This window comes from Stegodyphus dumicola, chromosome 9 (assembly GCF_044657685.1).
Source record: "Stegodyphus dumicola isolate Sdum_Otavi_A_Nest chromosome 9, ASM4465768v1".
NCBI lineage: Eukaryota > Metazoa > Arthropoda > Arachnida > Araneae > Eresidae > Stegodyphus > Stegodyphus dumicola.
Window position 1 is genome coordinate 13,654,657 of NC_140776.1, and position 24,332 is coordinate 13,678,988.

Here is a 24,332-nt window from a genome sequence, read left to right on the forward strand (position 1 = left end):
AAACGCTTAAATTACCCGTATTTATAAACTTAAACTCGTTTATTGTCAGATTGTTTCACGAAAATCTCAAAAATAAGTTGAAACAGCATTTAAAGTATCTTCAAATTGCGTAGTCCACAACATGTACTTAATTACTTTCATTAGATCTATATAATTCAGTTTCTTAATTAAACTCTTGCTGTACTTGTCACTGCCATTTTCATGTCTCCATTCTTCGACTTTAGGGTCCAAAATCTAATGAAAATTAATTATCGTTTCGAAATTAAAGGTCAATTAGCTGGCCTTCTCCTGTTCCTGACATGCGGAAATTTGCACTGCTTAAATGCCAAAGCGACATAAAGCATGATAGAAATTTAATTATCCAATATTTCACTCTTCATTAATTTCTGGTATTGTGAAATCCATCTAAAGATCTCATAATAAGCTAAAGCCTGGATTTGTTTACTTATATCAGATATCTCAAATTCTTTAGTGTGTATAAATTCTATTTAAATACAAATTGAGAGTTCTTAAAATCTAACAGAGGAAACTACGGTAAGATTTGTGATGAATCTGAATGGCTGTGACGTTGGTTCGCAGATATACAATTCCAGTTAAAAAATGTTTTAAATCACGCAAATGATCTTATTTTGGCCTTCTGAAATAAAAACTCTGACGTGGAAACCGCAAGATTTCTTTATACGTCCTAATAAATTATACATACTTTTTGCTGCACTTCATTTAAACTTATTCCTCGAATTATTCTAACTTAATTGACCAATTCCTCGAAGTATTCTAACTTAGTTAACCAATCCCTCGAAGTAAGTTGAGAATGACATCTAAAACTGCAAATTTTGAAACTAAATATTCCGGTCAATTTCTGTTATACGGGTGTCGAACTTCATATAATTTTATTTTTTTTTCATAACGACTATAAAACTTTCCCAAATATAAGTATAGAAGCTGGGAGACCGAATTTAAAGTTAGATTTTATTACTTGTTCATTTTTTTAAAATTCGACATTGCCGAGAAGCATGAAGATTTTCGTCTTTTAAAACACTTCTGTAATTGGAAGTATATGACTACGACCAATGATTGCCAAAATAAAAGCCGAATAAGGACTTTTAAGCCGGATATGGAAGGTGGGTATATATATATATATATACTATTGGCACCGCCGAATGGAAAAAAAAAAAAAAAAAAAAAAAAAAAAGGGGAGGAGCACAATTAGATGTTATAGTAATCCCGTTTAAAAAATTTCAATGTTCTACAGGTAATCGATTTTGGGTTATGAGACATATATACGTACGTACAAACGTCATGGAAAAAAATCCATTTTGCAATCCTTTTTGAAAAAATGTCTTTATTCTGCCCTACGTACAAATGACATGCAAAATAAAATATTCAAAATGGATTCCGAAACGGTCAAAATGGATATTTCCGATTAAATATGATACCTGAAAAGTTTCGCGATTAGAGTACTTGCTTCATTTTGTAAAAATGTAAATCCATTTTATAAAAATTATGAAATCTAACGTTTTATATATTTCTCTTAATAAATTTTATAAATTTTATAAATTCGTTATAAAAAATAAAACGAAAAAAGTATGTAGTGCAAAGTCTGTGATATTTGATATTAAAGTCAGAGATCATATTCAGGGGCCGTACACAAGCTGAAAAGCGAAAGGGTTGAGTTTTCCCTCATCTAAAAATAAAATACGAAATTAGAAAAAGGTTTCTGATGTTAAGTGATTATGTAGTGATCATTTCTATGTAGATTATTATGAAAAATATTACACAATATAATTTATTTCAAAACGGAGAACTTATTCACGTACTTACGATACGAACTCCAACTTACTATTGCTTTTGCAAATTATGCCCATGTTTTGTTAAGACATTAGGTTATTTTAAAGCAGGGTATGTGAAAAATGAGCAATGCCTTCGCCGGGATTCGAACCACGGACCACTCGAATATGTGCCGAGCGTGCTGACCACTACACCACGAATGCACGCTAAGAAGGCGGGAGAAATACTTTTTATACTCCCCTTTTTAACTCAGACTGCACTTAATTTATATTATCTTAGAAATTATCTAATCGTTGCCACATGTTCTATTCAAATACAATAATGAATCTAAAAAGATGTATTAAAGAAATTAAGCAAAAAACAACAACAAAAAGATGAGTTTTTTCAAAAACGATTCAGTATTTCTAATTCAATTCAGTTCTTACGTCGCGAAAAGGCAAAAATACATTAAAACTCAAGATGTCTGTATTGAAAATTATGAAGTAAATCTTAAACACTTATTTCCTCGAATAAATTCCAGAATGGATTAAGTATGATTTAATTCGCAATAATAATAGAAGGCGTTATCTTTGTTATTGCGAAGCTTACTTTCTCCAGATTGGCAACAAAGCTACTATTCTGTAGTTTCAAATGTAAACAAGCAATGGCCGCCATGGAATAAAATATTAGGCTTAGTGGCACTTAAAGTACTTTTAAATTGTTGATAATTCTAAAAATATTGCATACAGATTTACTAAAGGCATAAAAACCTTAACCGAAAGATAAGAACAACATAATTCTATCCTTTTTAAAGCAAAAAATGCACGATTTACAAACATATAAGTATATAGAAACTGAGATCACTCAGCCGAGTAACAGAGTGGATATATATATATACATATATTTGTATACTTTTGGTGTGGCTGATTGCGACCAAAATAGGAGGCGCACATATACATGTAGTAGTCCTATATACAAAATTTAAAGGTTCGGAGGCTACTCGTTTTTGAGTTATGCGAGATACATACATATGTAAGTACGTATGTACGCACAGACGCCACGAAAATTCTCTTCAGAATTCATTTTAAATTAGTTTTACAATTTTTTTGGGGGAAAACAGTCTTTATCCTGTCCTTACGTACAGATGTCACACAAAAACATCGTTAAATTGCATTCGATAGCGGTGAAAATGGATATTTGCTTTGAAATATGATGCCTGAAACTTTTCGCGATTACAATACTTCATTTTTACTTCGTAAAAGGAAATAAAAAGACTTTCGATTCTTCTAAAGTAACATCATATTACATTAAATTTAAAGAAATATTTGTTTAAATTTAATACTGGGACGAAAGTTAAAAAAATTTCATCAAGATGTTCAGTAGTTTATCTTGCTGAAAAGCTAAGATGCAAGATAAAATAAGATGTTAAGATGCAAAATCTTTGTTCTTTCAGAAAAAGGGCACTCGTACATCAAATTATTAATTTCGAACCCAGAATCTGAACAGAGCTTATGTTTATTCACGGAAAAATATTTATACTGAATTTAAAAATAATATCTCGATTTTTCCAGGAAGTCATAAACATCTGAAGTGTGAAATCATGTTGGAAAATATCTTAAAATGTTTGTGTAAGTGGGTCGCAATGTAAGCTTTGGTTTTCTCTGCGCTAGTCTCGAAATGTTTCCTGAAAATGCTGATGAAACTGAAATGCTAGAATTTCAATATGATATTAAAGGAAATGGAAAGATGGAAACTAGATGGTTTTGTACTGCTGGCGTTATGGAGGATTTACACTTATATGTATATTAATTCGAAGGAAAGGAAGAATATTTTGAATACTTTTTATTAAAGTTAGTAAATTTAACACACGTGCATGTAAATAATTAATCCATGTATGTAAATAACGCATTAAGACAATTTATGATATATGTTCCTATTTCTTACTATGTAGAGACATTAGGTATTTTTTTGGAAGTAGGAAAGATGAAAAATAAGCAATGCCTTCACCGGGAATTGAAACACGGACCTCCGGAATACGCGCCCAGGGTGAAGACTACTACACCACGAAGGCACGCAAAGAAGGCGGGAGAAATACTTTAGTCCCCCATTTAAAGGGCGACTGGGGTTTTTTAAGGGACTCAATCGCCTAATCCTGGGTGTGGAGAATCATCATCCAATACACTTTTACTTCGGGCGCCACTGTAGAGACATTCGGTATGTTTTGGAAACAGGCTAGATGTAAAATAAGCAACGTCTTCGCCGGGAATCGAACCACGGACCTCTAGAATACGCCTTCCAGCACGCAGACCACTACGCCACGGCACGCTAAGAGGGCGGGAGAAATACCTTATATACTCCCCTTTTTAAAGGGCGACCGGGGTTTTTTTAGGGGACCCAATCGCCTAATCCTGGGTGTGAAGAATCATCATGTAACACACTTTTAGTTCGGGCGCCACTGTAGAGACATTAGATACTTTTTGGGAACAAGCAAGATAAAAAATGAGCAAAGTCTTAGTCGAGAATGGAAACAAGGACTTCTGGAATACGCCCCCAGCATGCAGACCACTACACCACGAAGGCACGCTAAGAAGGCAAGAGAAATACCATATAACTATAACGACGAAAACAATAAAAATGAATCTATATTTGCTTCTTAAAAGTTTTCAAATTTCTAGTGAAAGGAATGTTGTCTTGTAACACAAAATCATCATCTATAGCCCCGGCATAAGGACGCTCATAATCACTGGGGATGTCATTTCTACACACGGTTAAGTTCACACGAGTATTCACGGTTTAGTTTATTAGACGGAGATAATAATGCCAAATGTGCTTTTCGCATTTTGTTAAAATTATTTGAAAGAATGAACAATGTAGTTCTTTTCCTTTCCGTCGTGCACAATGAAAGGGTAAAATATAGGTTACTACAAATTAAAAATTTCGCTAAGTGAATTATTCTTGGAGCAAACTGAAAAACGTGCAGCAAGAGAAATATTTAAATTTCTTGGAAAGTTTTCCCTCGCCAAATTAAAAAAAAAAAATAATATTTCTTCATAATTTGAGTCGTAGAATCGATATATGGAACAAAAAATGGGTAAACCCGTTTTAGAAAACGACGGATTTTGTGTCAAAATACCTATATTAAAACAATGCTGTATATAAATATATAATAATAGATCCAACGTGATGCTTTCGAGACATAAAAACGCAAGTTAAATTTTGTCAATCGCCCAGTAGACCGGGAGCTAGGGAGCTGTCCCCTTTGTCTCCCACCCGGTATTTTTTTCTTTCTTTTTTTTTTCTTTTTACAAATCAGGCTCTAATGCATCCAATCATATCACTGCCAACAAGCCGGTAAAGGTAGTTCTGGAATCTTCTAGAAAAGTCACTCTGTTATCTTTAAAAATGATTTTTCTAGAAACTTTCAAAATGTCGCCAATTTAGAGACAAAGACCGAGAGAATAGTTTCTGCCAATAACTCTGGTTCTAAGTCAATCTTACAGTTATAACTTCATGAATTAATCAGAATCAAAAACTGTACAAAATAACGCATGAAATAAATGCAGACAAATCATGTAAGTGGTAATAAACTTAAAAATTCAACCAAAAAAGTCAATAAGCAATCTTAAAATTACCATGAAAATAGTATGTTTAAAAGCAATGAACAAACAACATTTCAAAAATATATAAAACCAAATTACAAACAAATAATTTCAATGGAATTTTGAGGATATAAAAAATTTACAACATCTTTTATAATAGTAAAAGGTATGCAAAACAGGATAAACGTGAAGAATAGTAATCGTTAAATGCCAATTCAGCTCTTTGTTATTACCAAGTAAGTTATAGAGACATTAGGTTATTTTGAAGCAGAAGACGTGAAAAATGTGAAATGCACTTGCCGGGACTTGAACCCGGACCTCTCGAATACGCGCCGAGTGTGCTAACCGTTACACCACGAAGGCTTGCTGGAAGAAGGGAGAAAAAACACCTTATAAGTTCATGTCAGCATTAGGTAAATGTGTCTGTCATTAGTAGAATTTATCCTCTGACGGAACGGAAGAGGTATGAAAATCTGAAACTGAAACGGAAGAAGTACTGATATCAACAGAAAATATTCCAGAGTAATGGAATTAAAAACTGATGTCTTAACATACATGTGACCCACCAGCGGCCGAGCGGTAAAATCGCTGAACACTGGTAGTTCGGTCAGAGGTTCGAATCCCTCGAACGGGCTGGCTGAATGGGCGTTTTCGTGGTTTTCCCATGTGTAACGTGTATACGAGTCAGTTTCCCTTAGAAAGTCTTCCACGAAGGCATCCCTCCCCTTAGGCAGATAGCCCTAGTGTGCTTTGCCGTATTCACAATACACCAAATACACCTTAACATACATGTTTACAGAGAATTTTATTAATTATGATATTATTAATAACTGCTGAAACTAAATTTCAAGCCTGGAGTAAACGAATTATTATCGTGTTAGCAAATAATATTAAATAAGAAAATATATTCATGAAAGCAATCTATGGAATGTTTTTTATTTCATCCATACCTACTTACATATAACGAACAGATCTTATCAAGACTTAGTTACGCATAAATTTCAAACATTTCCACTATTTTTACATTCGTAAAAACCTGATTAATTAAGCAAGTTATTTTTCAAATTTCGCATTATTTTAGATCATTCCATACGTTAAAAATACCATTAAATCCGTTTCTTGTTCCTTTTTATGCTTTTAGATTCCATTTTAAGTGGATTCTCTTAAAAAGGTTCGTGCCCATTATTCAGTTTAAACAGGAACGGCATGTACATCAAATTTATTTTTAGATAATCAAGGTTCTTTCTTATCTGTGATGCACGTATTCTTAGGCATTTTATATATGTCTATGTTTTTGAAACAGTCTTTCTTTACATAAGTTCTTTATCCTTAATCTATCTTTCATTTCTAAATTTCGTGCGTATTTAATGATCTTTACTTTCAGGAAAATGTATTTTCAAATCTCAGAGTAATTATTTGATTCCAGCCAAGATTAGCCGAATCATTTGACCTAATATGTTCTAGTAGAATACTTTACACTTTTCGTTCTTCTACTAACTTTTTTGTAGAAGTGGCATGTTACTTATAGTTTTAATGGCACTATGATTATTAAAATATAAATACATGCGTTCTGCGAGGTTAGCACTTTATATTGTACTTTCTCCCTCCTTTCCGCATGCCTTCGTGGTGTAACGGTAGCCCATTCGGCGCCTATTCGATAGGTCCAGATTCGAGTCACGGCGAGGGCACTGCTCATTTTTCACATCTTCTGCTCTAAAAAAAAAAATGCTAGTGACTCTACCGTGGCGCCCGAACAAATAGGGGTTAGATAATGATTCTTCCCCAACAGGATTTGACGACTGGGTTCTCTAAGGCCCATCCTGGAGGAGAATGGATGTTTATGAATGTATAGTGTCTGTACGGCATGGAGGCACTCTAAATATGCGGCTAGAAGTCTTCTAGAGTGGTTGTGGTAGGGGAAGAGCGGGTGGGAGACGCTTGGTGCCGTCTCCCCCGGGAACTTTTCATCATTATTGGGGCCAGAACTTAGTAAGTCGCACTGTCACCCGTACGATGTTCAAGGCTTTTACTAACGATAGACGCAATCTTGCACTCTTTGCCACGATTAATTTTGTGGGATTGTTCTGATGTTACTGTCAGACAATAGAGATAAGTCACGACAACGGCAATAAAACCTTTCCAATTTTAAAGTCAGTGAGAGTTAAAAAATTGTATTATAAAAAGCCCAGACTGCTATATTCTTAGTCATTACATTTGAGACAGGAAAGAGATGCTGTAGAGACTTTACGTATCTTGGAAGCAAGAGAGATGAAAAATGAGCAACTCCTTCGCCAGGAATCCAACCACGGACCTCTGGAATACGCACACAGCTTGCTGACCACTACACTACGAAAGCATGCTAAGAAGGCGAGAGAAATACCTTGTAATGTCAAAAATTAAGTGCAATTGTATTGAATAATGTAATTTAAATTGAATTGAATAATGAACAATAGTATTGAGTATTAATAATAATGATACTAAACATCAATTGGATATTAATAATAGCAATCCTGAATATTGAATAGTCAATCAATCAATATTTAATATTGAATATCGATTATAAAGTGAGTGAGAGAGTGAGTGCGGCGCTGGGAAGGTTTCCGAATATTGGAGATGAATCAAACGGAATTATATACCATCACAGCGAGGAATTCTACTAACTGTCGAAATGTCGACAAATCAGTGACAATAATAATCCACTAAAATCCAAATAATCCCAAAGCTTTGGTAATATAACGTAATTTGGTAATATAGCGTACTTAGGAAGCCCAATTACTGTGTGCAAATTCTATAGCCAAAAATTATAAGATAAAATGAGTACGGATGCATATTACCATTAGTCATTCATACTAGTGATTCTACAAACTTCATTACGAAACATAAGAAAAATCAGCTAAGTTAATAAATCAGTATGTTAGATGCTACACAGGCATGCTGCAAAAAATTGTAATATGGTACACCTTAGCGCACACAAAAAATGGGACAGTTCTATCTTAGGATATATATCAGATTCATATACAGGATGATTCTAAATTGCTTTTACAAATTAAGAGGGGTGATACTACCCATACAGACGAGCAATAATTACCATATAACATAGGGTTGCTTTCCATTCTGAGAGGCAGAAATGAGGAAAGTAGAAACGCATTGAGGATGAATAGGAAGACCATCTCCTAAGGACTCACAAGAATCAACCGTATGCAACTTTAGCTGTGAAGAAGCAGCATTATGCTCTTAATTGGTACCGGAAAAAGCCAGTCAGAGCAAATGGCGTCCTTGCAGACGGCACATCATCGCTTCAACTATTACCTTAGTAACCGTCCGAAACTCTTCATGAATGCTGTGGCGAATTACACGTACGAGAAATTGGCAGATATTCACCTCACATACGGTGAAGCAAAAGGAAATGCACGCGAAGCAAGAAGACTGTACAGTGGTTTCCACTCGTCGGATTCGAAGTCATCCAGCTTTTTCCAGTGATGATTGAAGAATCTAAGAAACAAGTTCTATTGCCATCTCAAAAAGCAATGCAGGATGTTCGCGAAATGTACGATGGCCAGAAACCAAAGAGCCAGTTGTCGGCATTTTGAGTTCTTTCTGTGAGTTTGACTAAACAATAAATCTGATTGCCCAACTTTTGATCTCGTTCATTCGCTTTCCCAACACTGTTGCAAGTTTCAGGGGGGGGATTCTAATATTCCTCTTTTCTGCCTCTCAGAATGGAATGCGAATGGGTTCATGGTAATTATTGCTTGTCTGGATGGGTACTATAACCCCTCTTAATTTGTAAAAATAATTTAGAATCTCCTTGTATAGCAATTGTTCTAATATGTGTATTTTGACACGAAATCGGACTTTTTCTGAAACAATATATCAGGTTTTTTTTACAGTTCGATTCTAAGACACAAATTATGCGAAAATGCCAAGTTTTGTAAACATCGCATGAGTAGTTTTTAAAAAACTTATCTCTCAAAGTTTAGCTTCTCCATGCTAATTGAATTTAGTATATACTTATTAATATCTCTTTGTTTGTTAAACTTATTTGATTCTTCCTTTCACATTATGAAATTTAGGTTCATTCCAAATAAAATTCTTCCATTTTTTATGATTTATTTTTTACATTTGTATTTTTAAATAATTTTTATAATTTTTTGGAAAAAAAATGTGAATTATAACCTATAACCATTTGTACCATCATCTTAAAGTAAATGAATTTAAGCATACCTGCAAAAAATTAGAGCTTGTTTACGATCATTGTTACGAGTATACGAGCACTGTTTTTTTTAAAAAGAGCAGATTTTGTGAACATGTTTTGTTATCTTTATATTTCTCGGTCTTATAAAGATGTAAGAGTGGTTAAAACTAAATAGTAACACAAATTGCAAAGAAATGTTCTGATTGTAAAATACTAATAAAATTAATTAAAAATTACATTTTTTAACAATTGGAGTAATAGAATACTCGTATATACAAAAAAAAAAAAAAAAAAAAAAAAAAAACCAATGTTATAAAAGAAGAAGTAATAAAAGGTGAGGATTAAAAACACGCATATGCAAAAGGATTTTATTAAATAAATTTATTCAAAAGAAATAATAAAATTATCTACTTTTTGAACATTTTGAAGCAATTATCCAATAAGGATATACTTCGCAACGTTTAGCGGGATAAAAAGAAATTAAATATTAATTAAATTTAACGTTTTGCGTAATTAAAAGAAAAAAAATGCAACTAATTAATGAAATAAAAATTACTTTTTATTACATTTAGAAACCGTTTCTTAGTAAGTTTTTTTATAAACGTTTTTTAACTTAGGTTGCTCGCTAAATTGCTAAACTTTTAAACACTGTAGTTGAAGCGAAGCAATTTTAATTAACTTTTGATTTAGAATTAAGGAAATACTCAGATATAAGAACGATTGGACTTTCAGCGATTAGAGGGCGTAAAAATCGGGATAGAGAAATTCCACTAGACGTAATAAGTAACTGTCAATTAATTTAATTAAATAATACTTTAATGGCTCGTCAACGAATTAAAGTCGGTACAGTAAATACCTCCTTTTCAATGCAGCTAATCCCTCGAACATAGATATTAAATGAATCGTTTCATGTGTAATTTCCTCAATTAACAGCTATACTGATAAATCTGGTTTATAATAGGGTCAATTCATAAGCATTTCATAAGCATCATAAACATTTCATATATTTGATTTCCTCCTTACCACTTTGAAACGTTAACATTAAATCTGTAGTGAGAACTGATTTTTAATGATTCATGGTTTCAATTAAATTTCTGTTCCTTGAAGATGGCACATAAAAAGTTTTCTAATTATACATAAATGCACACGTGAGTGTGCGCGTGTATACATATACGCAAATATTATTTCATCTACACATACACACAAAATCATTACATATTGTCACATATATATACGCACACGCATATATATATGTACACATAGGTGAGGGTCTGGGTGTTTACACATATATATATATATATGTATGTATGTGTGTGTGTGTGTGTGATTATTACATATACACATATATATTAATGTATGAGCCTTAAAGTTCCAGATATCCATTTAAAAACATTATATTCTACATGCACATTTTTTTCAACACGTACAATTTTACGTACAATTTACGTACAATACGTAAAATTTTACGTACATTTTTATCTTTCCATAAATTATATGAAATAACGTTCTTAAATTTTTGCAAAAGCATTCGAAAACCATATTTTTGTAAAAATAATGATCATATCAATCTAATCAATTACTAACCAAGTAAACATGCCAAAGTTGAGAAATATCACATGAAATCTGAAAATAAAAATTAAATATAATAAAATTGTTTTTTTTAAATGATTTAATTTAAAGCACATTTTCAATCACTAATTCTACTTTCATCAAGTTAAAAACGAAGTTGGTATTATTCAATATTATGTTCTAAAAACCAAACACGAAAAGTTTAAACTGGCCATGAAAGACGCGTGGTTTAATAACGTTTTTAAACAAGTAATGAGACATGTATAAGAGCGAAAAAAAATGGTTGTTAAAGAGATACAACCATTAGGTAAAAGAGCTGAAGTGTTGCAGCGGGAAAAATTACGAAAAGTTAATTATTATAACTCTGATTCGTAGCCAGAGTTGTGTCAAACACATCTGCTTCCCTCCTGATTTTTCAGCAAGATGAAGCAACCGATGTGTTAAAAGATGCTGTTGTCAATACAGTTGCGATAGCAAAATTTAATTTTATTCCACACTTAATTTTAAATTCATTATCGTATTTACTTACAGAACAGTTCTAGATCACAGTTATGTATACGTTTTAGGAAACATTTTGTCGATTTCTTCAATAAATAATTAATAATTACCATTCCGAAAAGATAACTTTTGAATGTTATTAAAATAATTATGTATTAAATATTTTGATGCATAAATTTACTATTAGTAATCTCTAAACTATCAAGATTCTTGCCCTATAAGTAACAGCTATTACAAAGCCCTGTTGCTGAGTTTAATTCAATTACATTTAAATTAAAGTGCTCGTATGCTACAAGTAGTATATCGTATAGATAGTCCACAAAAGAAATATAGTCATTTTGCCTTTATTAGATAAACAATGACAGGAAGTGTGCGCGAGATTTATTTAATTTAATTGACAGTTAATTTTTAGTTAAATTAATTTTCCTTTCAGTCTCTTTTTCATCCGCGCTTTCTTGTTAGAATGTTAATAAGCTAGCTTCCGTGCAGTCAAATTAGGTACAAAAATGTATAAAAATTGCTATTTAAGGGAAGGTTTTTGAAGGTGTTTTCAATCATGGAGAGTCATGCCTGATTGAAAACCACGTTGCTATTTTGAATTATTAACGATTAGATTGCTGTAGCGTTGAGTGCTTCTAGCCATCAAGCTTGTTTTCGCCGACTTCTACGAGTCAAAGCCTTCCTGCCCGTTAAATTATCCTGTGAGCCGTTGGTCTAAATTTACTGCATTTTATTTTAAGTTCATCTCTACCCCTTTGGAGTCAAGTCAGAAGTATTGGCTTATGTAACCTCAAGTGGGGGCCATCTATGAAACTATAGTGAGTGACTAAAGGGTTATTTACACCCTTCTTCTGATTTTCTGTTGTAATCAAGATCTGGCAATAATCCTCATTCAGTCTTTTAGAGCTCGTTGGTTTATGTACCCAAGAATACGAGACTATGTAAGTGCTTTACTTTTATTTTTATAAGACATGACGAGTGTTTATTTAGCCTCGTTAGTCTGTCTTCATGCGCGTATTTCTTTCTTTCTTTTTTGTTGTTGTTATTGCTGTTGTTGCTCGGGGAACATCATCAAATTTACTTCCATCTGCGTACAGTTAGAAAACGTTAGAATCATCAGACGTTAGAAAATGGAAACCTGGTGTTCTTCGAGCTCTATGATTTGCAGGCAGTCAGCTTACTGGAAACCCAAAGGGAAAAAAATATGATGTGTACACCACGGGACTTCCTTGTACGGAATATTAAACTATAAACACTTTTTCTTGCATTTCATTTAAACTTATTGGATTGAATTAAATTTAATTCGTCGATAGCGCATAAACCACAATAGAATAAATGCACTCTTTAAAATTCACTATATTTGTTTACCATAGTGACACTCTGGCCCTAGGTTCACTTAACAGCGTTACATTTCATTCATTTTTTTAACTCAGAATGCGCAAAACTTATATCATTTTAAGAATTATCTAATCGTTGCCACATGTTCTATTCAAATACTATAATAAATCTAAAACGATGTATAAAAGAAATTAAGGAAAGAACAACAACAATAAAAGAGAAACAGTTTTTCGCAGACGATTCAGTATTTCTTATTCAATTAATTCAGTTCTCACTTCTCGACAAGGCAAAAATACATTAAAACTCAATATGTCTGTATTGAAAATTATGAAGTAAATCTTAAACACTTATTTCCTCGAATAAATTCCAGAATGGATTAAGCATGATTTAATTCGCAATAATAAAAGAAGGTGTTATCTTTGTTATTGCGAACCTTACTTTCTCTATATTGGCAACAAATCTACTATTCTGTTGTTTCAAATGTAAACAAGTAGTGGCCGCCATGGAAAAAATTATTAGGCTTAGCGGCACTTAAACAACTTTTATAAATATGACAATATCAAAATAGTAAGTGATAATAATTGTATCAAGATAAGAAGTGACAATGACTATATCAAGATATCTTATATCTGCAAGCTACGTTTGCCTTCGCTGACAATTTCCGTTCGGTTGTTTTTCTAATCGTGAAAATTGTCGTTTGCTATCAAAATTTCCCGTACAGAAAATAAATTAAAAACTATTGAATCATCCCATAAATAGTGCGGCTCATATATACTTCTTTCAGTTTTCAAAGTTAAATAATGAGAGTTCTTTTTTAATCATTAAAATTGTCGTTTGCTATCAAACATTCCCGTACAGAAAATAAATTAAAAACTACTGAATCATCCTATAAATAGTGCGGCTAATATACCTTCAGTTTTCAAAATTAAGATAATGGAAGTTATATTTTTTATTCATTAAAATTGTCGTTTGTATTCAAACTTTCCCGTAAAGCAAAATTAAAAATTATTGAATCATCCCATAAATAGTGCGGCTTATATACTTCTTTCGGGTTTCAAAATTAAGAAAAAGGAAGTTCTTTTTTAATCTTTAAACTTGTCGTTTGCTATCAAACTTACCCGTAAAGAAAAAAAAGTTAATAAATAGTGCGGCTAAATTATTGAATCGTGCCATAAATGGTATGGCTTATATACTTCATTCAAGTTTCAAAACTAAGCTAAAGAATGTTCTTTTTTAACCTGAAAAATACTCTCCTTCATCCTGTACATTCTTAATTGTTACAAAGAGATTTTGTTTCACCAGGGTTTACAGGACGTCCGCGTCGAGTCTACAGACTTTACAAGAGGAGGCTCGTTTTTTAGGTTGTAGTGTCAGGTTGGGAATTTCTGGAACTGCGATTGACACTGGCTTGCATATACTTTTCGATACTGATATACCGTATTAATATTATTATTAATAATTGTTCTTTCACTACATAAAGCAAAATTTACCGAATATGTGCTTTTGTTACTCTATTTACTCTTGAAAAAATAAAATTCAACTGTTCTTCTCAAAACTTGAATTAAGAATAAGTACAAGAAAAACCTACTTACCTGCTTTTATAGCAATTTGATGCAATCAGTTTATTGTGTCTCTTTCCAAGTCTTAGTTCAACTGAAAAAAATCATTTATGGAATGAAAAATATCATAGTTCTTTTGAATGTAATTTAAATTTATACATTTCAGTACGGATACTGTACAAATGAATACAGTAAATGAACAGTGGGAGTCCTGATTATCACAACGTAGTTGTAGACTTCCACAAAATTGGATAATTTAAGATGTAACACAAAATTTAATCCAGACTGATGGCAGAATCCTCAAATGCCACTGTTGACAATACCGACATTGGCAGCTTCTTAAAATACTTAACTTTGGACTCATTACTTATGCAGCAATTATTAAAGCAGGAATGGTAAGAAATGAGCGATGCCCTAGCCAGGACTCAAACCTGGACCTCTTGAATACGTGCCGAGTGGGCTAATTGTTACACCACAAAACATGGACATGCTTGAAAGGAGAGAGAAAATACCTTATAACGTTTTTTTATAAAAAGGGGAAATTAATTTATTTAATTTTAAATTAGTAATGAAGAAAATTAGAATTAATTATTCTTTATTTGAAAGTAAGTGTTGTGCCATATATATTTATATTGCAAATAATTTTAAGACACAAAAAATAATATGTTTATGATGTTTCATAGTTCTTTGTGAGTGTTTAAAGGCTTCAGTGTTTGACTGACTAAATGGAAGGCAAAATTGTATGTATGTAGGCGAGGGAGAAAATAATACCCGAATAGGTTTGCAAATAAAACACCATAACACATAACATAACGTGGTTTGGTTTGGTTTGGTTTATTTAATTATGGCAAAACACACTAGGGCTATCTGTCAAAGGGGAGGGATGCCTTCGTGGAGAACGTTCTAAGGGAAACTGGCTAGTATACACGTTACACATGGGGGAAACCACGAAAACGCCCATGCAGCCAGCCCATTCGCGGGATTCGAACCTCGGACCGAACTACCAGTGTTCAGCGACTTTACATCACTTTGAGTCAGCTAATGAGCAAAAAGAGGAAGATTTAATATGAAGAAAGTATATATTTGCGATTCTTATAGTTTTACCTTCAGTCATGGAACTACATGAACGACGTAAAGAATAAAACCTATCAGGAATGAAATACAAAGGTTTATATAAATATATATATGAATAGTTACAGGAATCACAGTTTAACATCTGAAGGTAAAATATAGCTGCAGACTTTGAGACAGATTTGTGCCATTTAGTCATTTCTTTGATCATTAAGTCGAAGTAATTAGTTTTATAGAAAATAATTTTGTACAATAATAGAAAAACTAGAATTTCGAACGCCATGAATTAAATTGTGATTGTATGTGAGAACGTGCTTATAAAGTCGACCCTATGCATAAATGATCTCGAGAAAGGATTGAATGGAGCACAGTGGGGGTATGTATGAAGCGAGGGATGCCTTCATGGATGATATTTCAAAGAAGACTACAGGTTTTAAAGACTGCCAACACTCTGCATATGGCAAAAGCAGCTAAGATTTTATGCAGCGAACTGATATGCTGGGATTTGAGCTTGAGCTGAACGACTAGTGTTGAGGGATTTTATCCGTTCGTAGCGGAAAAATTGCTACATCTGGGTAAATAAATTTGAAATTATATTATTATTTGGATTTAATAGAGAAAACGTTATACAATTTAATGGTTATTAGCCCAAAACGTGTTAGCCCAGAAGGGATATTAATTTCGTTTTGCCAGTTTGTGGCGTTTCACTTTCCAAATTGTTGCCACCAAAAATTATCGCTTCACATTACATTTAAAGAAATTAAACAATGAAGAATCTGCATAAATGTATGTATGTTTCTCGCATTGTGATAAAACAACGGTACCTACAGCCATCGCATTATGAATAACGTATGTCTGCACCCGAGTAGAGGCATCTGGAAGCCCAAATTTTGAGCTTGTTTTATTCTCTATTTCATATTTTGTAAAGCATTTATGAGTTTTTGATTAAGAAATTCGACTATTTCAAAGCGAGCAATAGCAACACTTTACGGGGGGAAAAATAAAAAAAATTATCTCTAGCGTTGCTAGATTGTGTATCAGGAATTCTAAAGATATGTTCTTTTTAAATTATTTTGCGATATTGCTGTTGAATTGAATTTTATGGTTTAAGTGCGAAGAACATGATATTTAATAAATAAAGGTAACACACAAAACGCTAAAAAAGCCCCTTTGGGCTTAATATAAAATCTAAAAGCTTTCATATTTTTTTTGGTTCCATTCTTGCGTCAGTGCTTATAATCAGTCTCTAAATACAGTTTTCTTTTTAGAATGCTCACACCAAGCAAAATAAACTATTTACATGGTCCTAATTGAGATAAATTTCGGAACTGTTCGGAACCTAAGCGTGAAATTTTTTAATATGAGTTTTAAAATCCTGAAATTATCTCAAAAAAGTACGAAACAAATGCATGGAAATAGGATATTATTTTTTGTATCTCTTATTATATTCATCGTTACCATTCTCCATTAAATTTCGTTCTTGAAATTTAGACTTTAATGTTGGCTTTCAGTTGTATATTACGTACTACGTATTTCTAATGCATTAAAATTATTCATCTCCAGTGTCTGAGAAAACTAAAGTTTTCAAAAATATGGGAACTTACTTAACAAAGTAATTAGCTGGAAAAACGGGAACTTTTCTTCAGCTTTTATGTCTGAATACATTAAGATAACAAAAATGACAAACAAAATATCAAATGCTCATCAGCATAAAGAGTTCGCTGTTCTAAATCGAGAACGTAGGCTGGTTGAAAAATACTTAATCTCAGATTTCTGTAAAATAAAAAAAAATACTTAGCTATTCAAAGCTTTCATTAGTTTGAAGTATCGTTTAAAATCAAATTATAAAAATGGTCATAGAATTAAATTAGTTCTTTATCAGGTTTTCATTTTATTATTGACTAAAATATTTAAATTATCAGTTTTTATTAAATGCTAATTATTCCTGCTGTTATTCTCCTCTTAAATGTTGCAAATATTTTAAATTAGTAATAGGAATACACATTTGTTGTATTACTGATATAGCTTTTGGGCTTATTACCAATTAACCCTTTCGCCGTCCTCTCCTGTCCGCGAAAATTTCCCCCAGCGGCCGTCTGTTTTTCGTAACATGTAATGTTGTTTTCTCTGTACATGATAACTTTCCATACATGACTTTCGTAGTAGATGAATGTCAGTGAATTTTAAGTAAAATTATAAGGAAATAAAGCATAATGGAAAAGTAATAATATCTCTTCTTATTTCTAACAGCAGGATAATTTGATAACATCTGATCCAGGCCGTCCACTCCTCTCGTTGTAATCTTTTACAATTATTGTTTTTTTTTTTTTTTTTTTTTTTTTTTTTTACAGTTCTTTTCCGTATTCTAACATCAATCATCGAGTTATTATGGACTGTACTCATCAAACGTATTTCCTTCTTATCTTTCCAATTCACAGCCTCATTTTTTCTCTTTTTCTGCTGAGTAGACGTTGAAGCCATTTCTCACTGTCTTATGAAAAATGGCGCGAATTTTCATAAAACCCGGAACAAATTCAATTAGAAATAGAATGTCTGATTACTTCTAACTTCTAGGAGGTATCAGAACAAACAAAAATAAAAACGCAAACAAGTAAACATTTAGAAAGCGTTTTAAACGTTTAAAAGTTTTAAAAATGTAGAAGAACGCTTGAGGCGTGTTACGGCCGCCCTGCGGAAGTTTCATTTGAATGCGCTGGACGCGTTACGGACGACGAAGAGGTTAAAGCAAACGGCTAAATTTCTTGAAAGTTTTACACCAGTGTACGTCTTTTGAAACTTCGAGTTTACATGATAATATTTCGGTTATTTTTATTTGTTAAAAATACATATTTGATGTGTTATTGATAGCTTTGAAGCTCATTACCAATTAAGGTAAATAGTTAAATTTCTTAAAAGTTTTACATTAATGTACGTCTTTTGAAACTCCTAGTTTACATGATAATATTTTCTTTATTTATATTTATTGATACGTACATCATGTTGCCACGGATGTTTCATGTTTTATGAGATCTCATAAATATATTTATGTAAATTCTAGGGTCCAGAAGCATCGGAAGACAAGATCAGTCTCTCGAAGTTCATAGAGAAACCTCTTCATGTAAGTTATTGCATTTAAAAATTCTAATTTTATTTATTTATGTAAACTATTGGACTATGAATGTATAAAATATATTGAGTTTTAAAGTTATCATATTAATTTCAATACTATTATTGAATTATTGACATTTCATATTCATTCCTCCGAACAGTATTTATCCGAAGTAACTGGTCTTTTGGAGTCGCTTTTGTCTTGTACTGCTATAGGCCATAGAGATTACGTATGTCTGGAAAGCGTGATTTCAGGTAAGGTCTTGATTATAAAAACTGCAAAACTAGTTCAATGAATCTACAATGTCTGTTTCATGCTGTGTTTGAAGTATCATTATTAATATATGTAGCCAACATTATATTGCTGAATATTTTGTAACTCCATTAATTTTTAAACCCAAATCTACTATTCATAAAATATGCTTAATTACCAACTGAAAGTACTTAAAGTACTTATATACCAACACTTAAATTATTAATGTCAAATTCTGAAATATTTTGCATTATTTCAAACTAGATTGGTATCATAATCAGTTATTTAAATAAATGTTTTTAACTGAAAAACGTTTATAGTTGCCATTTTTTACAACATGCATCGTTCTAACTCTAGATTAGAAAAATAGTGAATTTTAAAATTAATTCAAATAATAAGGTAAAAAAAAGTTGTATTTTAATGCTGTTAAAAGTACTTTTAATAATACCTTTACACTTTTTTGAATTTTTGTTTATCGAAAAATCGATATACGTGAATTTACTATTGAAATTAATAATTATTTACAAGTTAAAAATTTTTCAACGTCCCCCTTTGTGAAAATCCTGTAATTTAGGCGCGTTCCTGTATAATTTGGCGCGTTTTGAAACTTGGCGTATTTATTATAAGCGATAATAACCAAAATGTGGTTTACGCACTCTGTCAAAATTAGTTGAAAATATGAACGATGAGCGTTTTTTCTGCTTGTGGCAGTGAAAAAAAGGAAAGGAAAGTAGGTTGCTCCAAATTAAGAAGTTCGCCAAGTGAATCATTCTTGGCGCAAACTGAAAAAATTCGCCAAGATAAAGTTTTAAATTTCTTTATTAATTTTTCACCAAAAATTACAAAATTTAATATCTAGGCATAATTAGAGTCTTAGGATCGAAATACGAAAAAAAAAATGGTATGTCATTTCAGAAAAAGTCCGATTTTGTGTCAAAATGCCTATATTCGAACAATGCTATATATAAATCTAATACATATCCTAAGTCGCTTTTTCGAGACATGAAAAACGCGATTCGGATTTCGTCAATCGACCCACTAGAACGGGAAATATAGAACTGGCCCTTTTTTTCGCATTGTACATATTTGCTATTAATACTAATAATTCTAATTTCTTCTAGCAAAGAAAACTGGAGAATTCCAAAACAATTTTCCCCCTCAAGAAATTGCTAAAATTTTATATTGAATGAATAGATATACTCGTAATTTGGACTTTATTCTTTATTAAGGATATTTCTTTTAATTATACGAATTTACACACACATGCACATACATTTGTATAATACAAAATTTCAACTTTAGTTTGTAACTTTTATAATTTCGTTATTTCCTCTTTCTGTACTGGAAACATTAAAATCTGTAAAATAAATCCCTCTGAAGTACGGCATTCCAAAATTAATCAAATATTATACGACTCACAATCTATGCAGGTAATTCAATTTCTCATGTATCGACGTAAGTGAAAGTAAAGTAATTTATACAGTAATATCTAAACCGTAACGTTCTTAATCACTTCTAACCAGGCGATATTTTATTCTTTGTTGAGAAATTAAACTACTTAACCATTCTTAATCTAACATCAGTAACCTCATCTTTCTGGTCCTACGCTTACTTTCTCTTTACTAACATGTCATCCATAAACTCTCTTTTGTTTACTATGCTCATATATAATGCTGTGAATATGCGAAGGATAACTTGAAATGTTGAAACAGGGACTGCGCTCATCTAATGCTTTCAGTTACTAAATTATGTTTATTATTCCATATATTACATTTAAATCAACACGAGTAAAATTCTAAAATTATTTGTTATTGAAAAATCCACCAGCCTTACAGTCTGCTTCATTATGTACATAAAACCCCCTAAATTTGTATTATACATATTTGCTTGACCATACGTCACATGATATATAAGTAACTATTGAAACTAATAAGTATTATACATATTTGCTTGTCCATTTGTCACATGATAAATAAGTAAATACTGAAACTAATAATAACAATAATAATAATAAAAAAATAAACAAAACTAAATTAAAATAAACAATAAAAAATCTGAATGGTTTAAGATTTTAAATTACATCCGAAGAGGCGTTTTTTTAACATGTTGTGTGTTGCCTTTATTTATTAAATATCATGTTCTTCGCACTTAAACCATAAAACTCAGTTCAAGAGCAATATCGCAAAATAATTTTAACTTGAGCGTATATTTAGAATTTTCGATACACAGTCTCGCGCGCTGGAGATAAAAATATTTTTTTCTGTACAACGTTGCCTTTGCTCGCTTAGAAATCCTTGAGTTTGTTAATCAAAAATTCATTTAAGTTTTACAAAATACTGTTACGAAACAAAATATTGTAACAAAATATTGTTAGATACAGGCGCGGTAAGATGGGTTCCCCGCAAAGCAGTTTTAGGTTTGCCATAAAATGGCAAGAGAAGGCAGGATTGCTCCATTTGGTGATATACCATGAACGGTTGGAAAACCTTCTGGAACGAATTCTTACCGGTTTAGCACAGAATGTTCTCGAACACAAGCCGAAAGCTATATAAACCCTGCTGGTCCGCAGTCAGTGAGAGTGCCTCGTCAAGAGGCGAGTCAGAGTTCCTCGTCTAGAGTGCGAGATAGTTAGTATCGAGTTAGTCAGTCCGTGCCGAGTCGATCGAGTTGACAGCCAGGCAGCGAGTGCCGAGTGGGTCGTCGAGTTCACCGAAGGAGTCTCTTAGTGTATCGCGGTTAGTGCATCGTCGAGAGAGCGTGTTGAGCTCCGGGAACAACTGAACCGAAGAGTCGGGAGCCGTGCTCTGTGTGTCGTCGAGTGCATCGCGAGTTGTAGCGTGGAAAGTCTCGAGAGTACGTAGAATTCCGAGAACGAGCGAGCAGAGTCGGGAGCTGTACTCTGATGCTTTGCAGTGAAGCTTGTCTTCACCGTTATTGCCTGACAGTGTGAAGGCTGTGTCGCTGATTGCTACAGCGTGTTTATAGTAGATCTTCGACGACTGTAAATGCGTTTTGCAGTTATCCGGATAAATATTGGTATATAAAGTGTGTTTCAATACTTCATCAAGTAGTATTGTCATTAATCACTCCAAATCTGCACGAACCAGTGAAGAAAATAACGTAACAACTCGTGTCAGGGGAAAAAATGTGACAATATGAAATTGATAATAAAACAAGTTCTAAATTTCAAATATGGACTTCCAGAAGCCCATATTTGTTGGAAGATTACGTAATTCAAAACTGGATGGCTCTAGGTACCTTTTATCACAATGCGAGAAATATAGATACACTTATGCAGATTCCTCATTATTTAATTTTTTCAAATATAATACAGGCCGATGATATTGGGTGGCAACAGTTTAAAAAGTGAAACGGACTTTCAGAGTGATTCGACGCAATATGAAAAAAATAGTCCCTCAGGGACAAAACCCCTTTGGACTAATAAAAATGTTTTCAAGTTTCCATTACGATCAAAGACGAAAACATAGTGTTAGCGAAATTCCCAGCCGCGGTAAGATAGCTTCCCCGCAAAGCGGGTTTAGGGTTAGCAGAAATGGAAAGAAAAGGCAGGGTTGCCGTTTAGGCAGAACATCGGCGATGTGCCATAGCCAGAGGGAGAACATTCTAGAACGAATTTTTACCGGTTTTTCCCAGAATGTTCTAGAAGACAGGTCAAAAAGCTATATAAAACCTACCTGTACACGGAGTAGCAGTGTATCGTGAGTTTTATTATGGAAAATATCTTGAGTGTGTTGAGCTCCGAGAGCGATCGACAGAGTCGGGAGCTGCATTTAGTGTTTTGCCGTGAAGCTGTCTTCAACGATATAGCCTGATAGCCTGTCTGAAGGCTGTGTTGCTGATTGTTTCAGCGTGCTTATCATAGATTTTTTACGACTGTAACGCGTCTTTGACATTGTCTTCTGTAGTACCGACAAATAAATTGTGTATTTTATTCTTCAAGTGTTGTTGTTATTCCAAATCCACAAAACCATAGAATGAAATAACATTAATTGTTAAGAAGTAAATATCCTACTGAACCGAATTCCTCTTAGATTTAATGAAATGCAAGAATAATATAAAATTTCAAATAATAATGAAGTTGTTTTTAAAATCTTTATAAATGAGTTAGAGAAACAGTTAAATTAAAAGACGAAATACAGTTTCACCAATTCGCAATCGAAGAGATAAAATTCTATTCGCTTCCCAGAAAATTCAATCTAAACAAGATCTCTAACTCGTAACAAACATCAGGGTTGAAAACATAATTCAGAATTAATAATACTGTTAAAAGTGTTACATAAAAGACAAATCCGAAATACGAAGTCTGAGATAAAATTTTCTAGCTCAATTATTTACAATATCTCAGATTAAGAAGTTCTAAACTGAGCTCATTAAATTAGTGACTGCACATTTTCTCCGTGTAAGATATTTGATCTAAAATGCATATTAGTAATTTTAATGATTTCATACAAAGCAAAGGCTTAATCTACAGCGAAAATTTTATGTTGCTTTGTCGAATATTTTTAAATCCCTAATAACATGTAAATAAAACTATATAGAAATATTATCTGCATATTTGTTATTTAACACGCAGCTGCTGTCTGATATATCTACTGCAAGTCTGCTCGTGGATAAAAACTGTGCTGCACTGGGGCACTGTTGCACTTTCATTTTATTTATAAGTCATATCCAAAACACTGGAGCGCTAAATTTAAATTCTAATAGCCAGCTAAGGGCTTATGTTAGATCACACAAGCGTCAAAATGAGATACCAACAGAAAAAAGGTGGAGGATCATTAGGAATTTTTATTTAACAGGAATTGTTTTTAGCATAAAAAATGTGTAATGCCCTTGCCGGGATTCGAACCTGGACCTTTCGAATAAGCGTCGAGTGCGCTAACCGTTACACCGCGAAGACACACAGAAAGGAGGCAGAAAATCCCCTTTTAAAAAGCGACTGGAGATTAGGGGGTCCAATCGCCAAATCCTGCTGGTGAGAAATCATCATCCACCAACTTTTAATTTGGGCGCCACTGTTGAGTCATTAGGTTATTTTAAAGCAGGATACATGAAAAATGTGCAATGCCCTCACCTGTACTCGAACCTGGACCTCTCAAATACGCGCCAAGTATGCTACCGTTACAACACGAAGGCGTATACCTTATATATTTCCCCTTTTAAAGGCAAACTGGGGATTATGGGGCTAGGCGACAAATCCTGCTGGTGAAAAATCACCATCCACCACTTTTGGGTTCGGGGGCCAGTATAGAGTCATTAGGTTATTTTAAAGCAGGAGACATGAAAAATGTGCCATGCCTTAGTCGGGAATCGAATTTGGTGCTCTCGAATACGCGCCGTCTGTGCTAACCGTTACA

At 32.9% G+C, this 24,332-nt stretch overlaps 1 protein-coding gene across 1 annotated transcript in view; it reads left to right on the forward strand.

Annotated features, from left to right (window-relative positions):
• The window catches only part of PsGEF (Protostome-specific GEF), a 278,552-nt gene that overhangs the window by 126,995 nt on the left and 127,225 nt on the right, over positions 1-24,332 (forward strand). Inside the window, exons 10-11 of the mRNA XM_085823244.1 lie at positions 18,655-18,714; positions 18,866-18,959. Coding sequence (XP_085679370.1) covers positions 18,655-18,714; positions 18,866-18,959 — 154 coding nt within the window. The remainder of the gene's footprint in view (positions 1-18,654; positions 18,715-18,865; positions 18,960-24,332) is intronic.